The sequence below is a fragment of the Ostrea edulis genome, chromosome 4, assembly GCF_947568905.1.
Source record: "Ostrea edulis chromosome 4, xbOstEdul1.1, whole genome shotgun sequence".
Classification (NCBI taxonomy): domain Eukaryota; kingdom Metazoa; phylum Mollusca; class Bivalvia; order Ostreida; family Ostreidae; genus Ostrea; species Ostrea edulis.
Window position 1 is genome coordinate 66,854,997 of NC_079167.1, and position 24,866 is coordinate 66,879,862.

Below are 24,866 nucleotides of genomic sequence, written 5' to 3' on the forward strand. Positions count from 1 at the left end.
GACAAAAGTGAAATATTAGGATATAATTCATTCCATGATTTCTTAATTTCTTAATTGTGTCCAGAAACAGGGGAGGGGGGGGATTTACATACAATTATACAGGGAGGGGTAATATATTTCAACTTTTGAACATCAAAGAAAATGTACAAGCCCCCTTATTTAGGTACAAATATTTTATATACCAAACATATATATATATATATATATATATATATATATATATATATATATATATATGTATATATTCCAAAATATAAGTAAATGTCCACACAAGTAATAGTATAATAAAGAAAAATTAGAACGCCGAAAATAACTAGAGTCACTTTCGGCGTTCAATTTTTTTTTTAAATTATATATATATATATATATATATATATATATATATATATATATTCCCGTGCATCCGTTTTTTGTTTGCGTCAAGTGTTTTAATAACTCTAGCATTTTATTATTCTATTTATCAGTTCTAAACCCTCAGAAAATGTGGTTAAGCAGTAAATGTAAATATATTGCACTAAAGTGATAATGAACCTGTTATTCCTTAGCTTTCCACACGCTAACAGAAAATGATATTGTACAGATATCATATTTTATGTTCCCCTTAGTTCAGTATCATTCATTACCAATGTATAGAAACTTATTTATAGATCAAAATGAAAGGTATCATGAAAGGGTCATCCTAAACACAGAAGAAGATCCCGTTTGTATTTATATCACTAGCAATCAGGCAAAAATATATTTGAAATTTTAGAGAAACTTTACTGATAGACAGCCAATCAATGTTATGATATGGATGTTTAAGAAAGTCAGAAATATTACCTCTAGGTAAGGAAATTATTGTGTTTACCGAGTGGCTCTTCGTCCATTCCGCGTGTGACGTAAATAACGCTCTTTAGTAAGGACCACACAGCCAGTTAAATCGATATCGCATTTACATTATGTGATATCATTTCGAATTCTGAATCAAAATTTTCAAAAATAACCGGCAGCTCATAGAGTTCCATTTCATTGTGTAAAACATTAGTCTCATTATTTTAGCTATAGGAAGTATATTGATACAGATACATATTACTTTGTTATCATAATAACAATATAATAGATAATAATTAATATATCATTATCATACATTTAATAATTATATAGCGCTTTATCTAATTCAGACAATAACTTTAAAGCGCTTTACATGTAAAACAATAGAAACAAACTATAACAAAGAATAATAAAGACATAGAAAAAGGCATAAAATGATACTAAAACTGAGTTTTTAAAAATAAAATATTACATATTGAATTATTATTCATCAGAATACAAATTAACACAAATAATACAACTAACACAAATCGATGTTTTAATCTCACCATTTTATAATTCAAATGAATTTTCATACGTATTGGACAACATATTTTTGGCAGGAGATCGCTATTTCGTGAGATGAATTGTTCTATGAGGATATAATACATTGATGCCTGCGTCATTACAAGAAAACTCGTTCGATCTTCCTATACGTCATAGACCGCGAGAGCCAGAGGGATATTGTGCTTCATAGCTCCAATCGGATGCTCCTAAAGGTCATTACAACATTGAAGGGAATCTATCAATTCTTTTTGATTTGATGTATCTATACATCTGCGGAAGCTCCGTTTACCTGATCAGGATATAGGGTTCACGGCGGGTGTGACCGGTCGACAGGGGATGTTTATTCCTCCTAGGCACCTGATCCCACCTCTGGTGTGTCCAGGGGTCCGTGTTTGCCCAACTATCTATTTTGTATTGCTTATAGGACTTATGAGATTGATCACTGTTCGCTATCTTCACCTTTCATTAATGCGCCAACTGAAGATGGTGAGTTTACAAAAGCAAGTATGGGGTTTGCCGAATCTTTACCATCTTCCAATCATAGCATATTATTTAACAACTGCCAAAACGGTAATTAAACCTCCTTCTAGTAAAATTATAAAACAGATCGGACTAAATCTTGTGATCCTACATAGTACGTAAATGTGTGCATGGTAAAAATTTATAAGTTCTGCAAACGATATTGTGTATCAATTTATGTCAACCTGTTAAACAGGACGGATTCGTGTATTTACATGTATACAACAATTCTCAACATTGAAGATTATTGACTCACACAAATCCGCTCTGAACTCACATATCATGTAAAATTGTTGTGTACTTATCAACATTCATCCTTGAAAGCAATAAACATTTGCTTTATTCTTTTGCTACTCACTATGTCCTTAGTCATATGAAATTTTAGTACACGCTACTTTAATTCAAGCTTCCTCTTCCTGCAAACGTATTTACCAAACTTGATACATAGTTATGTTGTCCCTGTAATAAATTGCAAGAAATCGAAATCCACGAGCTTTGAAAAGACTTGTGTATTTCATATGATGTAATCAGAGTTTACCGATATTACAATATGGAACGAATCGTTATCACACCTACCTCCTCTTCAGTAATTAATTGAGAACCTTTGACGACAAGGTGTCCTGTACTAATAGTACAAGATTTATTCATCAAAATTTCAGCTAATGTTGAATAATCTACTACATTTTACACTCCAACTCAATGTTAAACTGAATTTCGATAAAAGAAATCACTTTCCAATCGAAGTAGGCCTATGTTAAGTATGCCATTAGAATACGAGTTAGAAAGTTGACTTGCTGAGTGAAATCTTATTCATGTATTTAAAATACAAAGGAAAGAAACCTATGATTTATTATTGTCCTTTTGTCCTAGGCTTCTGCACTATAAACTGATTAACTTTTAAAAGTTTCACGGTAATATAAACTGATAATAAAGTTAAAGGTTTATAGCGTGTATGAAAGTCCCCCCCCCCCCCTTCCCGAAATAACGAAAAGACGTCAGGGTACAAACAACATTTGGATACTTCAGTTATAGAAATTGTTGCATTCCGACTTCATGGAACATTAATAACATTAATATGTTTTGCACTGCGTATTCCATGACGTGCAGTTCTCTAATGTTCCCTCTCAAAGTGGAAAGTACAAAATCACCTTAAATTCATAAATGCTTTCTATTCCACAAAACAAATAACAAAAAGGCAATAAATTAGAAATAATGTACATTGTATTTTTAAGACAGAAAGCTAATTAATGTTATAGCACATTTTGTTAACACACTCGCACAAAAAATGCACGGTTTTGACACAAAAGATTTCCGTTTCTGTTGTCGTGTACCAGTAAATCCAGCTGCCTATTTAATCATGTGGTAAAGATAACGAATTAATAAATTTGAATGTTTTGTTGTTATGGACTTCCTTTCTATCGTACGTATCCAGTGTGCCTCCTATCACTCTTGTTAGATTCGTAATTTCACACGAAGGCTGACAAGATAGGAAACAGCATCATATCTTGTTCTATAAAATGAATACAGACAGAAAACTCTAGAGCCAGTCTAAGATTTAAAACATAGATGTGAACAGGTTCGTTTTCTACTGCGATCGTGTTTTCATTATGTCGAATTTTGGGGTCCTTTCAGTACTGACTCTATAATATATTTTGGGAATATAATTTCATCCAAAATCATACACTAATATGTATACATGTATTTAAACGTGGAAGAGATTGCCAATTAAATGACTCCATATTTCCTATGTATAAATTTCGGGGTAGGGTGGGAGAGTGGGGGCTGTGGAGGTAGATTGTGAACTAAATAGCATTATATGTGTTATCTAGTGAGAGACAGTATATTGCATCTTTTCACGTAATTAATTAGTTTCTCTCCTCGACATTACCTCATCAATTCATAGAAATGAGATCACATTCCTTGCGCGTGACGTTTAACCATGCGTAGCCCGGTCTTCGATACGAGTGATACACCCCTTTCCTCGCTGGAAGTTTTGTCAAGTACATAATATCATCTTCTGACACATCTTTGTCATATTTCTAGATATTGAAAAATAAGTATTTTGTCATTGCCAATCAACTTTTCAAATTCTGTGAAATTGAATTTTTTATATTCTTGAAATATAAAAATTCAAAAACATTGCTACACCGAGTATTTCACATGTATCTGTAAATTTTAACTAAATCTACGATGTGTCCGTGACTAATTTTTGCACCTTGGGGTATTTCATTCCTATTATTTCAAGAAAAGAGAAATCTCATAACGTCATTATCCAAGGCACAATTTCTTGCTTGTACATGTACATATATATTGGTTGGTTGTATATTGTTTAACGTCTCTCTCGAAAATTTTCCCCTCGTATGGAGACATCACCATTGCCGGTGAAGGGTTGCAAAATTTAAGGGTATGCTCGGCGCTTACGGTCTTTGAGCAGGGAAGGATCTTTATCGTGCCACACCTGCTGTGACGCGGGCCCTCGGTTTTTGTGGTCTTATCCGAAGGACCACCCCATATAGTCGTCTCTTACGACAAGCAATGGGTACTAAGGACCTATGGGTACTAAGGACCTATTCTAACCCGGATCTCTACGGGAAAACAAATGTATGTAAAGTATGATGTAATTGGTATAATCAAAGAAGCCGATCTCGCAGAAACTAGTTTATTGTTTTCATATCCCTATAATTACACCCATCCTTGACATTTATTCATATCCCTATAAATACACCCATCCTTGACATTCATTCCCCCTACACCGTATTTGTACATGTATTTGTAATAATTGTTCTTTACAAATAAAGGCTATAAAGTTGACAAAGGTCAACGCTTTTATTGACAAATAAATTACAACAGAGCAACATGGGTTTATCATTGACGAAATCAATATCTAAAAATGACGCCACGGAAATTATGTATCATCATCTCTTAAACTTCCTAGTCGTTTCATCCACGAAGCGAGTGCAGGAACATGGTGGTTATTGGTTACCCTGTAATGCAGAATGTAATGCACGCATAAGGAAGCGATGTGTATAAACGGTAATATGAATTGTCAAAGTCCAAATGTAATCAATTTTTATGAAATAATGCCAAGTTCAAATGTTAAAACTCTTTAGAAAAAAATAGTATGACTATTGTTTATTCTGACTATTTGAAGATTTGCGTCCACAGCGTATTTTTCATAAGTATGTACATGTAAGAACTATTGAATGAAAGCTTCACAAGAGGGAAATATTATGCAGTAATACCGACAGCATTAGTTCTGACACCCTTTCATTTGTGAAAACTTCCCGCAACCGCCTGGGGTTTTCGTTAAAGAGGCATCGCCTGTTAACTAGGGCATAAAAACCTTATAAATATGGAAATGCTGGAATGCGCTAAAAATGAAGAAAATCAAAACAACCTCCGATCGAATTTCATGGAAATTATGTAAGAATTATTTTTTTCTTTCATACTACGTGCATAATGTTTTCCTCATTGTTTCTATATAAACAAAATATTCTAATGTCAAACTAACAACAAAAGATTGCAGGATATATGAATTATGATATGTCAGTGATAATTTTTATGTACTGTAAAGCTGGCAACAAGCGGCAAAAATTACTTTGGCAAGTAATGCCCCATTAAGCATTTTTTCCGCTTTCAAAGCGATGCTTATTGAAATTCTGATAAAGCACTGATTAGCTGACTCCAATTACTATATGTACTCTATAGTATTCCTGTAGGAGCTATTTTAAAGCAAACTCTTTAAAGTTTAACTGAAAGAAAAAAAGAGTCAATGTTTAGAACATCTTATAAGGAAAGCACACGTTTTAAAAACGTACTTTCTTTTAATAGCGTGCCCATACATGTATTTTTGTTTACTAGTTTAGCGCCATCTGTTGAGAAAATTGGATTTTTTTTTCAGAAAGCGTCCAGACGTTTGTAGGGAGTTATACACAAACGTCAGGATGATCCAGACGAGTACCTTTTGTAGTAATAACAATTTCATACATCTATTCCCCTGATTGTGAAAATTTAGCTGCCTATACTATTTCTTCATTTAAAAAACTCTTTAAACGAAACTGATGTATTGATGGCACAAACACAATGAATTACGAGAATTGATGAAGGCCCATTCAGCAATACGTCATTTAACATATACTATGAATTTACCTACAAATCCAGGATGAAATGATAGACAAAAGTTGGATGTTATATTTGTTGTAAGATACCCACCAACGAAATACCAGGGATGCATCGATAGAACTGTTCCTGAGCGCATCACAGATCTATGACAACAATCAACGTTTCTCCAGTAAGGCTACCCGCATTACGAAGCTAATGACGTAGGCATGACCTATAGACATGTCAAGTGACGTAGGCATGACCTATCGACATGTCAAATATCATAATAATGTGCTCAGCAGTCATCAAGGGAATTAGGTGCTGTTGCTGAGAACTTTATGGTCTTTGGCGTCTTGGATTGACGTCGTCGAGAGACCTGAAAGCGGATGGGACAACAAATATAACCATGAAGTGTTTGCTTGTTGAAAATATTTTCCTTATTCAAAAATTACCATCGAACTGCTGTAGACATTGTTCGTACGCAAGGAACCATGTTTATCAATTAGTCGGAAAATTTAACATGATATTCTAAGTGTGTTTTGAATGTTTACAAGACGGGTTATTAAACGTCAAGAAGTTTTCAAAACACTTTCGATGGTAGTAAATATACTGCATAATGATCTCCTTATACGCATGATGGTTTACTATTGGACAACTATCTCCGGATCTAACAACCTGTAATCAAACTCTGGATTATAATACATGCGTCATTCTGACTGAGGGGGGTGGGGGAGGTCTCATTCCAATATGCATCTATTCTACAGTAAAGGTTTCAATATACACGTCTCAAAATGTGTAGCCTTGTTACTGAGAAAATTATCATAATTTTTGATACACTGTACTCTTACGAAAAACTCTGCAGTCGTTTTCTAATTTTCCCATCCTTTCCCAGTGGAATGACACATCATTCTTTCAACAGAATTGGTTCTACGCCTCATGCATATCATCTAGCAAATGTCGCTTTACTTTTCCTGTTTTCCTCTGAATAAAAGGAATTAATTTTAAATATTAAAGGTATACACGCACTAATTATCAACACCCACCCAAAACCAACGTGGTACATTGTATATGAATATATAATGGAAATATATAATGAATTATGCAACGTAAACTAATTTATGTCACCCCAGCTGAAAGGAACAGGTCGAAATGTTAAGCTCATTTTTTTTTTTACATATTTACTTCGGTTGTCCTTATTTGTATGATGTATGCAATGCGCGCGCATTCTTCGCACTTGATCATAAAGAAAACAATGGCGTCAGTAAGTTTTGATATTATGTTCATCGACTGTAGATATAGGAGTAAGGAACTACCAGGCTAAATTTATTACGCTAGACCATGTGTTGAACAATACAGGGTAGTTAGACTTTTTGACATCATAGACAGTTGCTTCTTAAATAAAAATGGAACAAGGAAATATCCAGTCTAGTGATCAGTCATTCAAAACATTACTTTGTTAAACACCACTCTGATTCTAAGTACTCTGAAGTTGATATTAAAAAGATATCGGAGTTCCTCATTGACAATATCTTCGTAGTCTCTTCCAACAGTCTGTTGGAAGTCCTATTGGCACGGATTATGCTCCTTTATTAGCTGACCCGGTTTTTTTTATACTCAAGAGGCAGAATTTATTAAAAAAAAAACTACACGAGAAGAATAATCTTTTGCTTTGGACTTCAGATATATTGACAATGTTTTATCCAACAAGAGGTACTGTGAGCAATGCTCACTAAGAATACCCCCGCTTACCCCAATCTCCCAAAGGGTGTTGTTAATAGGTATAAATTACCTCTTTCCTGAGTTTAAAAATATGGTATGCCTTTGTAGAAGAAAATGGAAGATATAGTCCGAACACAAATCCATGGTGATACACCCATGTCTTATGGTATGACTATGTCAAAACCCAATAATCTATTTTGACCTTGAGGTCAAAGTTCAAGGTAATATATAGGTCATGAAGGTACCCGACACATCGTCCCATGGTGATACACTCATGCGTCATATATGGTATGCCTAGGTCAAAGAACAAAGAAGTTATGGCCCGGACACGAATCCATTGTAAAAAAAAAAAAACCTTTAATTTTGACCTTAAGGTCAAGGGTCAAGGTCATATAGAGGTCATGAAGGTACTCGACACATCGTCTCATGGTGATCCACCTGTGTGCCAAATATGGTATGCCTATGTCAAAGAACAAAGAAGTTATGGTCAGGACACGAATCTGCAGAGACAGACAGATGGACGGACAGACAGATAGAGTGATTCCTATATACCCCCCAGAACTTCTTTCGGAGGGTATAATAACAATGATAATTTTCATTCATATATCGATTCGATACATCCCAGTGAACTCGAAATAAAAGACACCATGGAATCTTCCACATCTGCTTCATATTTAGATATTCTATTGAACAAGATATGCTAACGGCAAACTAACAACTCAATTATACATATGTATGATAAACGGGATGATTTCAGATTCTCCATCCTCAACTTCCCATATTTATGTAGCACTATTCTTTTATCACCTGTATATGGTGTTTATACATGTTCTGCATATGATCAGTTTTTAAATCCAAGCTAGCTACTGACTATGTTGATGGTACAGGGGTTTCAACAGTCTCGCTTAATGACAGCATTCCGCAAAATTCTATGATCGTTATAACGATCTGATTTACCAATACAACCTGCGTAGCGCATTGATGAAAAAGTTTTCCGTGCAATTTTTCGTTTGATACATGCATCAAATAAAGAATTATAAGTTTTATTTCTTATCATTTAATTATATTCTTAAAATAGAAGAACAAATAGTTTCTCTCATCAAAAAGCTTGAATTAACATTTTATGGCGCGTAGGAATACCTATAGGTAACAATGAAAACAACAAAACTGGCTGTGCGTTTGGGTGAGGTAGAGTTACTGTGCAGAATTAAATGGATTATACGCCAAATTAAAGGTGCAATGGTTAAAAGCTGAAATAAATATAAAGGAAGAAAACAAAAGGTGACTGGATGTATGCTGCATTGCATTCGAGACGTTGAACACTGGTTGTATCGTAGGAACGGTGGAATGCGACTCGGCTCCATTTCAATATCAAGTAAAAAGCTCAACACCTCTTCATCTAAATTGCCCTCGTTGACTAAGCCCCCATATAATGCAGTTCAATTTCATTAATATTTACCAGATCAAAAGTCGCTGCTTGCTCCGTCATGTTATCGAACTCGCAAAGCAGACGATACATACTGTAATATGTCTACTTCTACCAGTCAGTGCCCTACGTCATCAAGTTGACTATTCTGCCACGTCATCACTAGGCCTATGTGCATGTGTGTTGTTTCTTTAAATTAATTTGTATTTCATTCACATCTTTGGTTGTGTTTATTTTTGGTAGCATCAAACGAATACATTTCGTCTACAATGCATGTGTGGAAATCCCCGTTCTATAAATAGCGTTAAAATTAGAACGGCCGTTAACGGGGAATACGCATTCCAGAGAAGAGTAGTCCCGCGTGCTTAGTGCAGATGAAGTCCGGACGAATTTTTTGTTTGACACAGAAATCAAATGAATTTTTCATCCAATCAGCATCGTTGTTAAGTCATCACTTTAAAAGTTATTAAATGGTTACGGATTACTCCTAATAAAGATATAGGGCTCACGGCGGGTGTGACCGGTCGACATGGGATGCTTACTCTTAGGCACCTGGTATGTCCAGAGTCCGTGTTTGCCCTTCTGTTTGATTTCGTATTCTATATAGGAGTTATGAGATTGATCACTGTTGGTTATTTTCACCTTTTCATATGCACAGATCCAAGGATCGGTGGTGAAAATAGCTCTTGGCTCGTTTAAGAAAGAAAGTGTTTTTGAACACAGGCTGTAACAAGCGTAGTTTTTGTCTGCATATTTGATAGAGAGGTTTGTGTTTCATCTTATTCATAGAATACAGTAATATTAATATATTTATTGACTATTTAATCTAAAATAATCATTGAAGCATGTGCACCTTTGAATATTGAAATCTTTATGACAGTGACATCCTGATGTCTGGGATTATGATTTGAAGAAATTTGAATCTGCACAATATGATAGATACTGGCCTAGTACTTTGAATAATGTGGTTCTTATGAAGATTTTTAAATATATATTTTCCTAATTGTGCTTCATGGGTGAAATGTTTTACGATTGTTTCTATACACATGTATCCCTAATGTACTTGTCCTTGGGTCATGGCTTAAACAAACTTAGATATTCCCTAAAGAAGGAACCGAAGGACAAAATTTGGATTCGTCAGTGATACCAGTTAAATTATTCAAAAATATTTCTTAGAAGGGTTCACTGAAATATATATATCAATAATACTAGTTTTTACCTAAAACATTGGGCAGAATATTGTTAAACAAACTGTCAAATCCTATTACAATACCGCATGATATAATCAACTCTAATTCCGATTAAAACGGATTTCAAGATTCTTTAGTCCGCTGTACATTTAGCACCGCTCTCATCTACAGAAATGAAATTAGTTAGCTATATCGCTGAATTGTGGACTCTCGTACCAAAACAGAATATCGAACAGTACATTATTTGTTCCAAACCGTTCACAAATGTTTTCCAACATGCCATAGCATCTTGTCTTGTTAGTAATAACGATAGATGTATTTTTACTTGATCTTTTAGTTGAATATGAAGATTATAACATTTAGTGAATATGAGTTTTACATATCTATTTTAGAGGATATCCGTGACCACGTGATCATGTTGTTCGTTTATTATATCCAGCATTGCCAGTTACCATGACAATGTTTCTTATAAACAAGTCATGTATAAAGTACACACTTTAAATGCTTAAAGTATATATATATATATATATATATATATATATGTATATATATATATATATATATATATATATATATATTATATACAAACAGCATGATTTTATTTACATCATTATTATTTCATTCATTTATAAAGTGCAAAATTACCTATAATTTCTATGCGCTGTACAATGTTTGTGCTAATAATCAATGATAATATACCAATAAAAGACCTGCAAGAGCTATAAAGGAAATGATAAAACAATAGAAAGAATTTAGATAAAACATGGTAGTAAAATGACAAAGTGGTTGACTTTGACTTGACAAGATACAATTGGCATTCAGGTATTCGTATGCTGGATCAAAATTCAATTTGCAAGAACTTGCACATGGAATCCTTGATATTGCACTGAATTTTACATTCACAGGGCATATTCATGCTTGAGCAAGAGTGTTTTTAGGTTCTTGCGGAATGCTCCATTCATTTTCGTATTAATGTAGATATGTTGTATTATTTGCTTTGTTTCAATAATCTCCTAAGGAAGAAATAAAGATTGAATACATGAATGAACGCCTATATTTTTCGTTACTTCCTAATTACCACCTTCAGTGCCCCTTCCACCGGAAAGGGATTGACCCTTGATATTCATCTAATGGTTCTTGAGAAGAAGTCGACTTTGTCAAAAGTTAATGATATCGACGACGACGACGACGTCAACCTTCAGCTCAAGTGAGCTAAAGAGATGCATACATGATGAATACTATTTAGGAGATTCTATAAACATGTCTGCTTTCAAAGATTTGATATTTTTCTCCACAAAAAATACGCGGACTTTATGAATTTAGGTAACCGTGAAATGTGGGTAAATTATTTCTTCAAGGAAATCTTAAAATGATTTATATAAAAACGGGTAATTATACATGTACAATAAACATTAATAATATGTTATTCATTTTGCTTGTTTTACTTTGAATCAAAACGAATTTTGAAAATGCTGCATCAAACTCAATTAATGTAAAGTTGAATATCATCATGTACAGAAAACATGAAATGCGCAGTCAGGCATAATCGAATACAGTTATGCGATTGGTATTCATCGAAACAATCATTCCGTCATATAGGCTTTCGAAACAGGAAATTATTTGTGTTCTTCATATTCTCAACAGTAATCATACAAATTAGTTTTTGAGAACGCAATGAAAAAAATGTGAAAACTATATGCACAGCGGTTACTGTCGTCAACAGACGACTATATATGTAACATATGTTCTTAATTGTGACACATACAATGCAACAAAGCAAAATATTGTCCTTTTATGCCAGGAAAAAACAAGATTTCAATCATCGATTTCCAACCAGATGATAACACAAGACAGCGAATGGGAAATCGGAGCTTAGACATAGCTGTTCAAATATTCTGTCAAGCATCTTGGCATGGTGTTGTATTGATTTCCGTTAAATTACTGTCCCCCTCAACAAATTCACAGTAATTAACAATCAAATGAAAATGCTATCTTAGGAGACTACGAGCAAAAATGTGATTTATAATCATTTTTTATCGTCCGATTAGCGTGTATTGGCGAGATCTTTGGAGCTTACATGTCCAATCAAAATAACAGGATTTTTTTATCCGTTGATAAGATTATAGCGGGAAAATAGAATGAATTTCTCTTATAGCTTGTTATCATCTCAGAACGCTTAATATGGCCACATATATCGAAATTTAATTCCAGATTTGCACTAGAAAGGTCGGTGGTCTATCGTAATTATGTGAATCCATCAATCACTCTCAGGCCATATTAACGAATGGTTTTAGTCTTAAGAGGATCCTGAAAACATGTCTAAGAGTATTTACATCTCTCTTTTGACGTCAAACCTCTTCTAGAAAGCCTTCTCAATAGCAAATCTAAAAAGCTCTAGCAGCGAAACGGTTACAAAATCGATTAGACCATTATGTAACAAGTTGGCATTTGTAGTGTTTTGGTTTAATAAATGGTGCCAAGTGTACAGTTTTTATTTGCTTGACTTTACTAATTGACGATATCTTCAAAGAATGTTTATGCATTTTACAAAAACCTTGACACAGTATTGGATATATATATGTTTTGAATGGTTGAAAAAAGAACAACTACTTATTTCTACCACGTGCTAAAAAGTGTACTTTTGTAACATGTGGAATTTTGTTTAGAGCATTCTTCCGACAAGAAAATTGATTTATAATTAATAAAAGACTGAAACTGGATTCCCTAGCTTACGTTGTGTTCGATTGTTAACACATTTGTGAAGATTACTTGACTGATTAATCACCATGTTTGATGTGTATTCAGTTGGCAGCAAACAGTGATACTGAACTCCTTTTCTTACCACGATCCATGTTATACATTTTGGTATCTTTTGGCATGACTTTCTTCAACTCCCTCGCAGCTAAATGGATGTAATGCAAATCCCTGCTTTCCCTGATCATAGATATTCCCACTTGTTTTTTCAAAGTCGGAATCTTGTTGAAGGTGAAACATCTTATGTTTCCTATTATGACAAACAAAATATAAATTCTTGTCCCGAGATTGTACTAGTAATGTATCCACAGGCTTCTTACCTAGTATTAACCGAGTGACTCAGTGGTAGAGTGTTTGCTTCGTAACCAGGAGGTCGTGCGTTCGAGCCCTGCTCGTGTCGTAACATCAAACCTAAGGCGTTAACATAGGTACAATGTAGTCTCGATCATCCAGACGCTAATGAGTCGATACGTCTTGATGATCAAGACTAAGGTACAATGTAGTAATTGCTCCAACGCCAAACGTTTGGTATTTAGTAGTGAGAATTACGGGTCTTTCGGATATGACCTTAAAAACGGAGGTCCCCGTCTCGCGACAGGCGTTGGCACGTCCAAGAATCCTCACTGCTACGGCCCTGAGCGCTAAGCATAGGTCTGAATTTGAGGTATTGACCTATAGATGGTGACGTCTCAATATAAGTGCAAAATTCTCGACGAGACATAAAACAAACAACCAATCAATCAATCATACCCAGTATTGGTTAGTTGTTTGTTTGTTTTATATCCCGTCGAGAATCTTTCACTCATGCTGATCCGTCATCAGCTGTGGATGAAGCACCACCCATTCAGGTCTATGCTTAGCGCTCAGGGCCGTGGCACTGGTGGTTCTTTGACGTGCCAACTCTATTTGTAAGGTCATATCAGAAAGATCTGTGATTCTCACTTCTAGAAGTGCAAAGTGTCTGGCGAAGGAGCAATCACTACCTCCACTTATAATTAATGTTTGATAGATTTGACGCGGTCATGGCACTAGCGGGGCTCGAACTCACGACCTTCCGGTTACGACGCGAATGTTTTACCACAACCGGTTCCAGTATTGAAATGAATACACAGACTTCAATTCTCCTATACTATACAATTCTTACAGCAGTTGCTGGCAGCATGGCGGGAATCGTAACCTTAAAGTATTCGTGTTTATTTTATCACACTGTTTTATTTCTTGTTTCATTTTATCTTTTATTATTGTAGTTATTTCTCTCAGTTGGTGTTTTGACAGCCACAAATCATGGAATTCCATCGTTATCACAACATTGTAATGAGAAATAGGGCAACTACTCATAAATCCAAATGCTATGCCAATCAGATTGCATGATGACTGTAGCGCATCAGTGTGATGAACACAAACATGACTTTTCTCTGTGTTAATGGTATGCTTTCCAATGAACCCGAGATTGTTGAACTATATATGTTGAAAAACGATGACAACAGACACAATATAAAGCGAATATTCTTAATTTGTACACAGTATCGCCGTGTTGTTAAATATGTTTCTGAAAAGTAAAAGTGCTTTGTAGAGTGTATTTGTTAACTTTTGATTAAGGCTTAATAATGAAGAGCACTTCTTATCTATGAATAATACAATGTGAATTTTAGCACACAGACTTCTTTGGCAAAGTAGCAGGTTCACCTTTCAAAACCTTCGTAAATGCATATACCCTTCGTCCAAACTGTATGTTTTAGGGGTGGGGGTGGGGTATTAAACCCGTCCGTCTGTCTTTGCCCATACACCTGACCGACTATCTTTGTTCATGAACCCAATGTATTAAATCTTTAATTAAAGAAAAGTGGATGAAATGTTGCAGATTACGACATTGTGAAAGGTTACAGGTAAAGAAGGAAGTCCGAATACGTAATGGAAATACAATGTTCGTTTTATCTTTCTCGTTACGTAGAAACCACCCACTAAAAGTCTTATTCTGGGAATGGAATGTATTTGGTGTCCATGCTATTAAAAGAATTGAGGAATCATACAAGACAGCCCAAAGATACTTTCCTTTACATAAAATTATAAATACTAAGACAATTTTTTTTAATAAAGATGAAACGCAAATCGCGTTCATATTTTATTGATGTTTCTGTAATCGGAGATCACATGTCGAGAATGATTATTGCACAGTAGGCGGCTAATATTAAATCGTATATAGCACCAGTACGTGTTTCTGAAAGCACAAAGGTATCAAATAAAAGTCACATCGACATCAAAAACGAGTCAAGTCATCGAATGATAATAGCAATATAAAATGAAACCGAGAGCTATAAGTGCATGTCATAAAGCTAACAACCACTCTGAAATTCGTCGCTCTCTCAAACGTTTATCTATATGGGTTTCTATGCCGTGATCCTGAAGAATACTTGTGAGTTGGTCCATGTGGTCACTGTCTGTCGAACACGATTCTTCGTCGTTATCGCTTTCTTTGGAAGGTCGTGTCCATGTATCATTTAGATATTTGCTAATTTCTTTGATGTTGCAACGTCTGTCTAATTTTGGCTCCAGCATTTTTCGGTACATGCGCATCAAGCGGGGTGTGAACTTTTTCCACTGTGACGGTGTTTTCGTCGTTTTTCGCCGTTGCCAAGTGACAAATTCTGTATAGTAGACATCTGTGGATTCCGCGTTCTCCCAAGGAAAGTTCCCAGTCATCATACAAAATAACAATACCCCAAACGCCCAAACATCTCCGCCTGACGTCACAGTGATATTTTCATTTCGAACGGCTTCGCAGATTTCGGGCGGCGTGTAGGGGATACTTCCATTGACTTTACGAATCAATGTTCCTTCTTTCCTGGTCATTCCAAAATCCATCAATTTCACCCGATTAAATCCTTCTTCAAACACGAGTATGTTTTCTGGTTTTACGTCTCTGTGCACTAGATTTTCACTGTGCATGAAGTCCAGGGCGGATGCGATTTGTCTGACGATCTTTTTCACGTCGCTTTCTGTTAACCCAGTCTGTGGCAAGATCATGTCAAATAAGTCACCGAAATTGGCATATTCCTGGGCAAACACGTATGCTGTCTTGGTTTCAAACGCTACATTATATGTGTCCACTATGTTCACGTGCGGAGACAGGAAATAGCTGAAGTTGAACTCACGTTGAAAATCCCGAAGTTTTACACTGCTCTTTGAAAGTACCTTTAGTGCCACGTTAGTTCCGGTCTCTTTGCACTTGGCCAGGACCACTTTACCATATGTCCCTTTTCCAAGCTCTTTAATGATATCATAATGTTCTTTTAAGGATAAGTTTAGAAGGTTTTCCGAGGTACTACATCTTGGAGATTTCCGAACATTCATTAAATTCTGTTGATCTTCCTCCGGCGATATCAAATTATTTTCCATGATTCTGTTCTACAGGCCTCTTTCTCTACAAATAAAAAAACCGAACAGAGACGATAAGACACGCATTATCTCACATACACATTCCTATCCGAGCTGGTAATCAGATAATTGCCTTTTTAAATGAAGTAACACCTTTTTTTTTATAAGGCCATTTGGTTGAATTCCTAAAATCGATGTAATGTAAATTTATTTATAGAAACCTAAGTAATTGTTGAAATCCAATGATCACCGAGATATCTGGTAGAAGATAGCAATATTTGTCATCCCTGAGGCAGTTATTTCATTGAAAATATCGACGAGGGTTGTGAAAATAATGTCACACATTTCACAGCTTTTATTTTCACTTTTTGTTCATTTTGTTGTTGTAATTAATGAAAACAAGAATATCGTAGACATTTATAGACATAAATTTATACACATAGCTATACAAGACACTGCAATCATTTATTGGTAAATAATGGACACTGGGGGGGGGGGGGGTTAGTACAAAAACAAACGAAGTATGCAGTTAAATCTTCTTAAACATAGTTGAGCAGCAATTAAGGTACCAAAGGACGATGCATATATGTTCTTCCTCGTACCAGGAGCTGAGTTTAAAGAATATCTACGCTATAGTACATGTACATTGGAAAAGAAAGAAGCCATACGCCTGGGTTACTCGTAGTACATGTGGATGAATTGTTAGTGCAGTCTGCGTTTACTAATTGTAACAGTTCTTGTCTTTCAACATTAAACTAGTCACAACACGGTAGACAATGTACTTCACCATCTACATCACTTGATTTAGTTTGCACACATATGCTAAGATAGGTGGATGTATTTCTATGTCTACCAGTTTTATAATTCGACTTATGGCAATAATTACTTAATTACTTAGACTTAATCTGGGGAAACTTCCTCAATAAACATGGTTTTTCTTTGGAGATAACTTACGAACTTTATATGTATTGGAAGCTTTAAATCTAAGTTTTCCTGTTTTTCTCATCTCGGTGAGAAATTTTTGACCTGAGAGTAATACGTACATGTTTCTTGAAAGTATTTGTAGATGTTGCTTGCTTTTCGAGAGATATGCGAGAATTGCATTTATTGTGCTTAAACCAAAGGAGTAGTCCTTGGAGAGGTTGTATGTACATTATAAATTATATCATTGAATGGCTCTATGTTTTCTGCTCGATGCCAGTATTTATATAAGTAAATTGATCGCTTTTGTAGTGAAAGGTTTATAGATTGGGATAAAAATTAGGTTACATAAATTCTTTTGAAGATTGCGCATGCACCTGATGTGTCAGTCAGTGAACTTCAATGCACAGTAAAAAAAAAAATTTCCCTTCAACCTTCAGAGGCATTTATTTTCTAATATGATAAGTGTAGTTTGTAGAAAAAACACGAAAATATTGCTTGAGCTTGAATGCAGTTTTGCTGATGTTAGTGTCAAAATATCATGTTTATAGCTTAGTTCTAAATGGGCGTGTAGGTTTACACTCACAATTCTTCTCTCACAAACCCAGCACATTGAGGTGCAATGATTAGACACTGCTCAATGCGTTATCTAAATTCGAACTAGGTTAACAGAAGAACTTTTGAACTTAGTCTTTGTGAAAAACTTCAGTACACAAAACATAAGATTAAAAAAACGGACACGTCTTATTTTAGAAATATAGGACAAGGCATATGTTTATGTAAGACTTCTCAAACAGTTGAAGGTTGGTTAGATAGTGGTATCTTTAAGATCTCAACCTGAACATAAAATCTCTAAAATAGCCTCCTTCCACCCCAAGAAAACTGATGATTTCATTCTTGAAAGTTTATAAACATTTTTTGGCAGCCTGTAGGGTTGTGCCGAAGTTTTATATGCTTCCTTTAATCATGTTATGATACGAGATCCACCGAGCAACTGCAGGTATTTCAACAATCTACACTCACACTGAGCGCTGGTCTAATGATTAATTCTGCAATTTGTTGAAATTACAGGATATTCCAAGAATAGATTTGTTTTCGTTAACTTTAATCAATTACACCTTCCTTTCTTTGCATTGCGATATTTATAACACTCCAGCCACTGTTTTTGCGGAAGTTCTGTTTGATCAATACAAAAAAGGGCAAGTCGTTTCTACTAAGGAAAAAACAAATTACAATGTAATATTGTATAGAAACAATCTTCCAAGACTAAGTCACCCTAGAAATAGAAGACAGGAACTATTCTGCAGGGATTTTTTTTTTTACAATTTGCATGACGTACACAATGAAGAAATGATAAAAAAGAAGAGTAGATAAAAAAATTGTTTCAAGGACAACATACCCCAGATCCCAAGTTGACATGTTACTATATACCGACAGCGTTCCACGATAGTGCACCGGTTGGAACAATGTGAGACGAGAAGCAACGATAAAACATTCCCTCATTCCATCAAAACGAATCTTGTTCTCGAGTTATGTACGTCACTTAGTCGGTCAGAATTGGAAATATTTACTATACGATAATTAAGAAAATGTCTGTTTCTACGTCAAAGTGTTTATACTGACATTTTCTGAATTCTTGTTTGCAGATAGTTTACTTCACATTCAATACTGTAACGCATATTAGTTAGTGAGAAGTTTTAAAACATTGTTGTAGAAAACACCAAGTTAAAATGTGCTTTCTAATCTACGCAATGAAATATCAAATTCTTGAAGAAAAGCACCAGCATGATATTTAATATTTTCAATGGATTAAACGGATACGTACTTTGGTTAATGTAATAATCTTCTCTATATGAATGGAGTTTTTTTTAATTGCGACAACAATAAAAGCACACATTGAAGAGAATGGGTGGAATTATGTAGTTGAATTAAATTATTGCAAAGAATATAGTTTAAAATCATTATCTAACCTAATGCATTTGCATCTAAGAAGACTATATAACTCACCTCTCTATCATGTAAACAATTCCGAAATCGCTTGATGAAAGCGTCAATCCATTTATGAGAAATCACACCGCGAACCTTGTAGCAGATTCCACAACAAGACTTTTCAGTCAGTTTTCATCAGTAGTAAAATGAAGCGAAGCAGACGGTCGCGTGTACAAATTGATTCCCGCCAGAAATAGGAATGATGAAGAACGCGGGCGGATAGCGAGCTATCAGATCTAACCAACAGTCAGCAAGGAGTCGACATTTATACGAAATCTTTTTATACGGGAGATATTACAACTGGCTCTTGTTATAGATCGCGAATCACTGCGCTTTCCTCCCTCCCAATATGAAGTATTCGTTCACTTTAAATATACCTCTCCGTGATGACGCCGGATTACCCGTGCATGAGAATTAATAATCGGAAATGCGCCCTAATCCTTCTTTAAGTATGGAGACCAGACCGACTTTGCAGGAAATCACGACGAATAGGTTTTTGTCTTTGGAACGGACGACAAGAATTTGATTGATTGTCAGAACGACCCAGGAGCGCTTTTAGAACAATTTATGGTAAAGATTGCTGGACAGAAACTTTCCATTATCCTGAAATCAATGCGGCGGAATGGTCCTATTTAGAACATTTTATTTCCGGTCCAACCGACGCATTTTTATCAAACCCATTTTTATCTTGTAGTAGGCATCTTTGAATATCAAATTTTGCTGCAATGAAGAGTATGACAATATTAATAAAAAATATGGAAATCAAAATATTAAGGAAAAGGTAAAACATTGGTCTATAGAATTCATTTAAAAATCACTTTTGAAAACACGTCTGACGGGAAAGGGTTTATCATATAATCTTAGGATTGAATGTCGTAACATTGAATTGGTAATGCGTGAAATATAATTTTCCGTACTATTTTTATCAAATCATTCCCAAGGTACAGAGCATGACTTAACGTACAGGTACATTGTATACTCTCAAATTTGTTGACTTAATAGTAACTACTAATTAGTGTAACCCTTGGCACAGGTTATGTTAAAGTTTCATTTTATTTAGTATATTGGATTTCATTTGACTAACACCTGTTCGTGTATTTGTGTATTGGGTATCATTTGATTAAGACCTGTAGCTGTATTCATTTGACTAACACCTGTACGTGTATTTGTGTATTGGGTATCATTTGATTAAGACCTGTAGCTGTATTCATTTGACTAATACGTGTACGTGTATTTGTGTATTAGATTTCATTTGATTGATACCAGTACGTTTATTTGTGTAATGGGTATCATTTGATTAACACCTGTACGTTTATTTGTGTATTGGGTTTCATTTGACTAATACCAATCGGAACTCCTCGAATGTCTCGCGGACTCGACATAGATCTCGGATGTAACACGATGACATCTATGAGCGAATTTGATGCATTGCTGTGACGTCACTATTGACAATGCATCAAATTCGCTCATGGATGCCATCGTATTACATCCGAGATCTATGTTGAGTGCACGAGACATTCGAGGAGTTCCGATTGGACTAATACCTGTACGTGTATTTGTGTACTGGGTATCGTTTTACTAACACCTGTACGTGTATGTGTGTAATGGGTTTCATTTGACTAACATCTGCACGTTTATTTGTGTATCGGGTTTCATTTTACTAATACCAGCACGTTTATTTGTGTATCGGGTTTCATTTTACTAATACCTGTACGTTTATTTGTGTATCGGGTTTCATTTTACTAATACCAGTACGTTTATTTGTGTATCAGGTTTCATTTTACTAATACCAGTACGTTTATTTTTGTATTGGGTATCATTTGACTAACATCTGCACGTTTATTTGTGTATCGGGTTTTATTTTACTAATACCAGTACGTTTATTTGTGTATCAGGTTTCATTTTACTAATACCAGTACGTTTATTTGTGTATCGGGTTTCATTTTACTAATACCAGTACGTTTATTTGTGTATCGGGTTTCATTTGACTAACACCTGCACGTTTATTTGTGTATTGGGTATCATTTGACTAACACCTGCACGTTTATTTGTGTATTGGGTTTCATTTTACTAATACCAGTACGTTTATTTGTGTATTGGGTATCATTTGACTAACACGTGCACGTTTATTTGTGTATTGGGTTTCATTTTACTAATACCAGTACGTTTATTTGTGTATCGGGTTTCATTTACTAATACCAGTCGTTTATTTGTGTATCAGGTTTCATTTGACTAACACCTGCACGTTTATTTGTGTATTGGGTATCATTTGACTAACACCTGCACGTTTATTTGGTATTGGATTTCATTTTACTAATACCAGTACGTTTATTTGTGTATCGGGTATCATTTGACTAACACGTGCACGTTTATTTGTGTATCGGGTTTCATTTTACTAATACCAGTACGTTTATTTGTGTATCGGGTATCATTTGACTAACACGTGCACGTTTATTTGTGTATCGGGTTTCATTTCACTAATACCAGTACGTTTATTTGTGTATCGGGTATCATTTGACTAACACGTGCACGTTTATTTGTGTATCGGGCTTCATTTTACTTATACCTGTACGATTATTTGTTTTACGTTCCATTCAAGATTTATCTCTTATTTTGAAACGTCACCACCGGTAGGCGAAGTACTACATGTATAATTTAGACCTACATGTATGCATGACGCTGGAGAAAATAGCAGTAAAGCTTAGGGTTCTTGATCGTGTCAACACTGGCCGTGACACAGGTCCGTGATTCTAAAGGTTTCGTGTGGCAGATTCTACATATCACATGTTTGGCGAAATAGCAGTCTCTACCTATTTCACTGGTGTAGAAACGGACTAGGGTAAAGTGCGTTACCGTTGTCCAAGATGGCGACAGATACATGTCTGTACGCTCCTGTTATTTTGCACCTAGTATACAAATACTAGTATATGAAGTATATATTGCAAAAGTGGTGGCTAATGATGTAATAGTCTAAATATTCCATGAAATTTGCATGATCAGCGCCTATTACAGCGATATGGCAGTTTTGAAATTCGACCATGATTAGGGTAAAGCAAATTTACGACTAGAGTAAACTTAAGGTAATCTCGGTTGAGATTCGGCTCGACTGGATATTTGGACTTCACCGAATCTCGGAGCAGTCTTTCATAATTCATGTCTGGAAATTCACTTTCAGCTTCGGTCTGTTCTAGCAATTAATGTGTACTTCGGTGACACTGCTGTTTGTTTAAATTAAGTTAGTTGACTATTAAACCAACTCTGTATCACTATTCATGCTGCACTCCCGTCTTAGTATGTAAATTCCATAAAATAAACTATCATTAGATTTTCCGTCGAAATAATCACTTCCATGGCACAATATTTTATCTTCCGAAATTGAAGCGTTCCGATAGTGTTTTTTTAATTAGCGATATTTAAGTAGTAATGGGGGATATACAATGTATCAGTAACTTGATAAAACTGAGTAAAGGAACTCTTCAATTTCAGGAGATAAAATATTGTGTCATGGAAGTCATCATTTGAACGGAAAATTTAGTGACTGTTTTTATTTTGGGATTTCCATACCTAAACGGTAAGCAATGCAAAATTAATCGTGACAGAGAATTAGTTTAACAGTCAAATCACCTACTTGAAGCGAAGAGCAGTGTCACCTAAGTGCACATTAATTGCTAGAACCGGCCGAAGCTGAAAGTCAATTTCAGACATGAATTATGAAGGACTGCTCCGAGATCCGGTGAAGGCGTCAATCCTAATAGTCAGCCAAGCCGAATATCACCCGAGATTAGGATAAAGGAAACTTGATCAATTTCCAGGACTATAATAACGCATAAAGTATTACATGTAACTTAGTAAGAGTAAAATGTTGAAGTGGTTGTTGAAAGATCTGCACCAATGTGTTACTTTTGAGTTAATCTTTGGGACAATCGGATATCGAACCCGGGGCCCTTACATTAAAAGCTATGTGCTACCTAGGCTGATATAAACTATTTGGCAATATTACTACAATAGGAAATTTAAACCTATATCGAAACAAACTCTTCGAATTGAGGAGATGAAGAAATAATTTCAGAGAAAATGTCAGAATTGTTGTGTATGTTACAAGAATTAGATTCTCCCTTGTATGTCCTTAAACATGGCAAGAAATAGATTCTCCCTGTGTCGGCAATTTTTAAGTGAACACAATGGCAAACTAAAGCAGATCTTATCAAGAAAACTTATTGACGCACGCATCGAATCCGGCCGCGACTACTTGGTAACTATCAAATATATGTTAAGTGAAAACTTAGAATAACGAACATTGATCAATTTAAACAAGATGTACTGTGAGCAATGCTCACTAAGAATACCCCCGCTTACCCCAATCTCCCAAAGGGTGTTGTTAATAGGTATAAACTAGGAACAAAGCATCTCCATGCGATGAAAAAAGCCGTTAAAGAATTTAAATGGAAACCATATTGCTACTTCGATGTCCAGTGCGCGTGACCTTTGACCTTTTGACCCCAAAATCGATAGGGAACATCTTCATCCCATGGGTAGTCCATATGTATGATATGGTGACTGTAGGTGGAAAGGATAACGCTTTAGAGCCCGGAAACCATATTGCTACTTCGATGTCCAGTGTCCTTGACCTTTGACCCCAAAATCGATAGGGAACATTTTCATCCCATGGGTAGTCCATATATATGATATGGTGACAGTAGGTGGAAAGGATAATGCTTTAGAGCCCGGAAACCATTGCGTCTACAGACGGACGGACGTACAACCCGATTCCAGTATACCCCCCCCCCCCCACAACTTGTTGCGGGGGGTATAAAAATACCATAAGGTATACGAAATTAAGAGTAGGGCAAACACGGACCCCTGGCAATATCAAAAGTGGGATCAGGTGCCTGGGAGGTACATATGTACACTATTAACCAGCAAAACTATATGTAAAGCAAACCATTTAGAAACCTTCATATTTTTATATTGAATCTTAATTTCCCCTTGCATTAGTCCTTCAACATATAGTTCATTCTGGCAGGCTAAGGGTATTGCTCACATTTCAGATGATATCCCATTGCATCAGATAAAATCCGATTGAATTAATTTTCATCTTTAAAGAAATGAAAAGAATACTCATATGTAGAATGTATTTAACTATAAAAAAAAGTCACTTTTTAATGAAAATTGGAATATTATGTTTTTAAAAGTAACGTACATGTATGAGTATAGAAAAAATGAATTAAATACAGCACACAACAAAGTGAAAGTAAATACTCCAAACTCTGGTTACTTGATATAAAACCATAAAACTGAGTTCTCATGCAGTGTGAAAATAAATAGTACGAGTTAACGGATTCCGTATATTGAAAATTATTACTGCTATTTATCAAAATCGTGATTGAATATATGTAACTATTGTAATTTGATTCAATAGAATAATCAAAAAACGATGAGGGCCTTGGATATATATAAATAAGTTTATATTGTAGGCCCGCAGTAAATCACGGAACCATAACGTATAATCGCCCGCC

General features: G+C 35.2%; 1 protein-coding gene across 2 annotated transcripts; it reads right to left on the minus strand.

Moving 5' to 3' along the window:
* Positions 1-15,174: 15,174 nt before the first annotated feature.
* Positions 15,175-19,714, minus strand: LOC125670871 (serine/threonine-protein kinase SBK1-like). Of its 2 annotated transcripts, none has more exons than XM_048906302.2 (2): positions 19,369-19,714; positions 15,175-16,486 (listed from the first exon to the last, which is right to left on the minus strand). In XM_048906302.2, the coding sequence occupies exon 2, from the start codon at positions 16,459-16,461 to the stop codon at positions 15,391-15,393; it is 1,071 nt and encodes a 356-aa protein (XP_048762259.1). In that variant the 5' UTR covers positions 16,462-16,486; positions 19,369-19,714; the 3' UTR covers positions 15,175-15,390. The 2 variants fall into 2 exon arrangements, with proteins under 2 accessions (XP_048762259.1, XP_048762260.1); XM_048906303.2 differs by lacking the exon at positions 19,369-19,714 and adding an exon at positions 18,761-18,904.
* Positions 19,715-24,866: the final 5,152 nt, after the last annotated feature.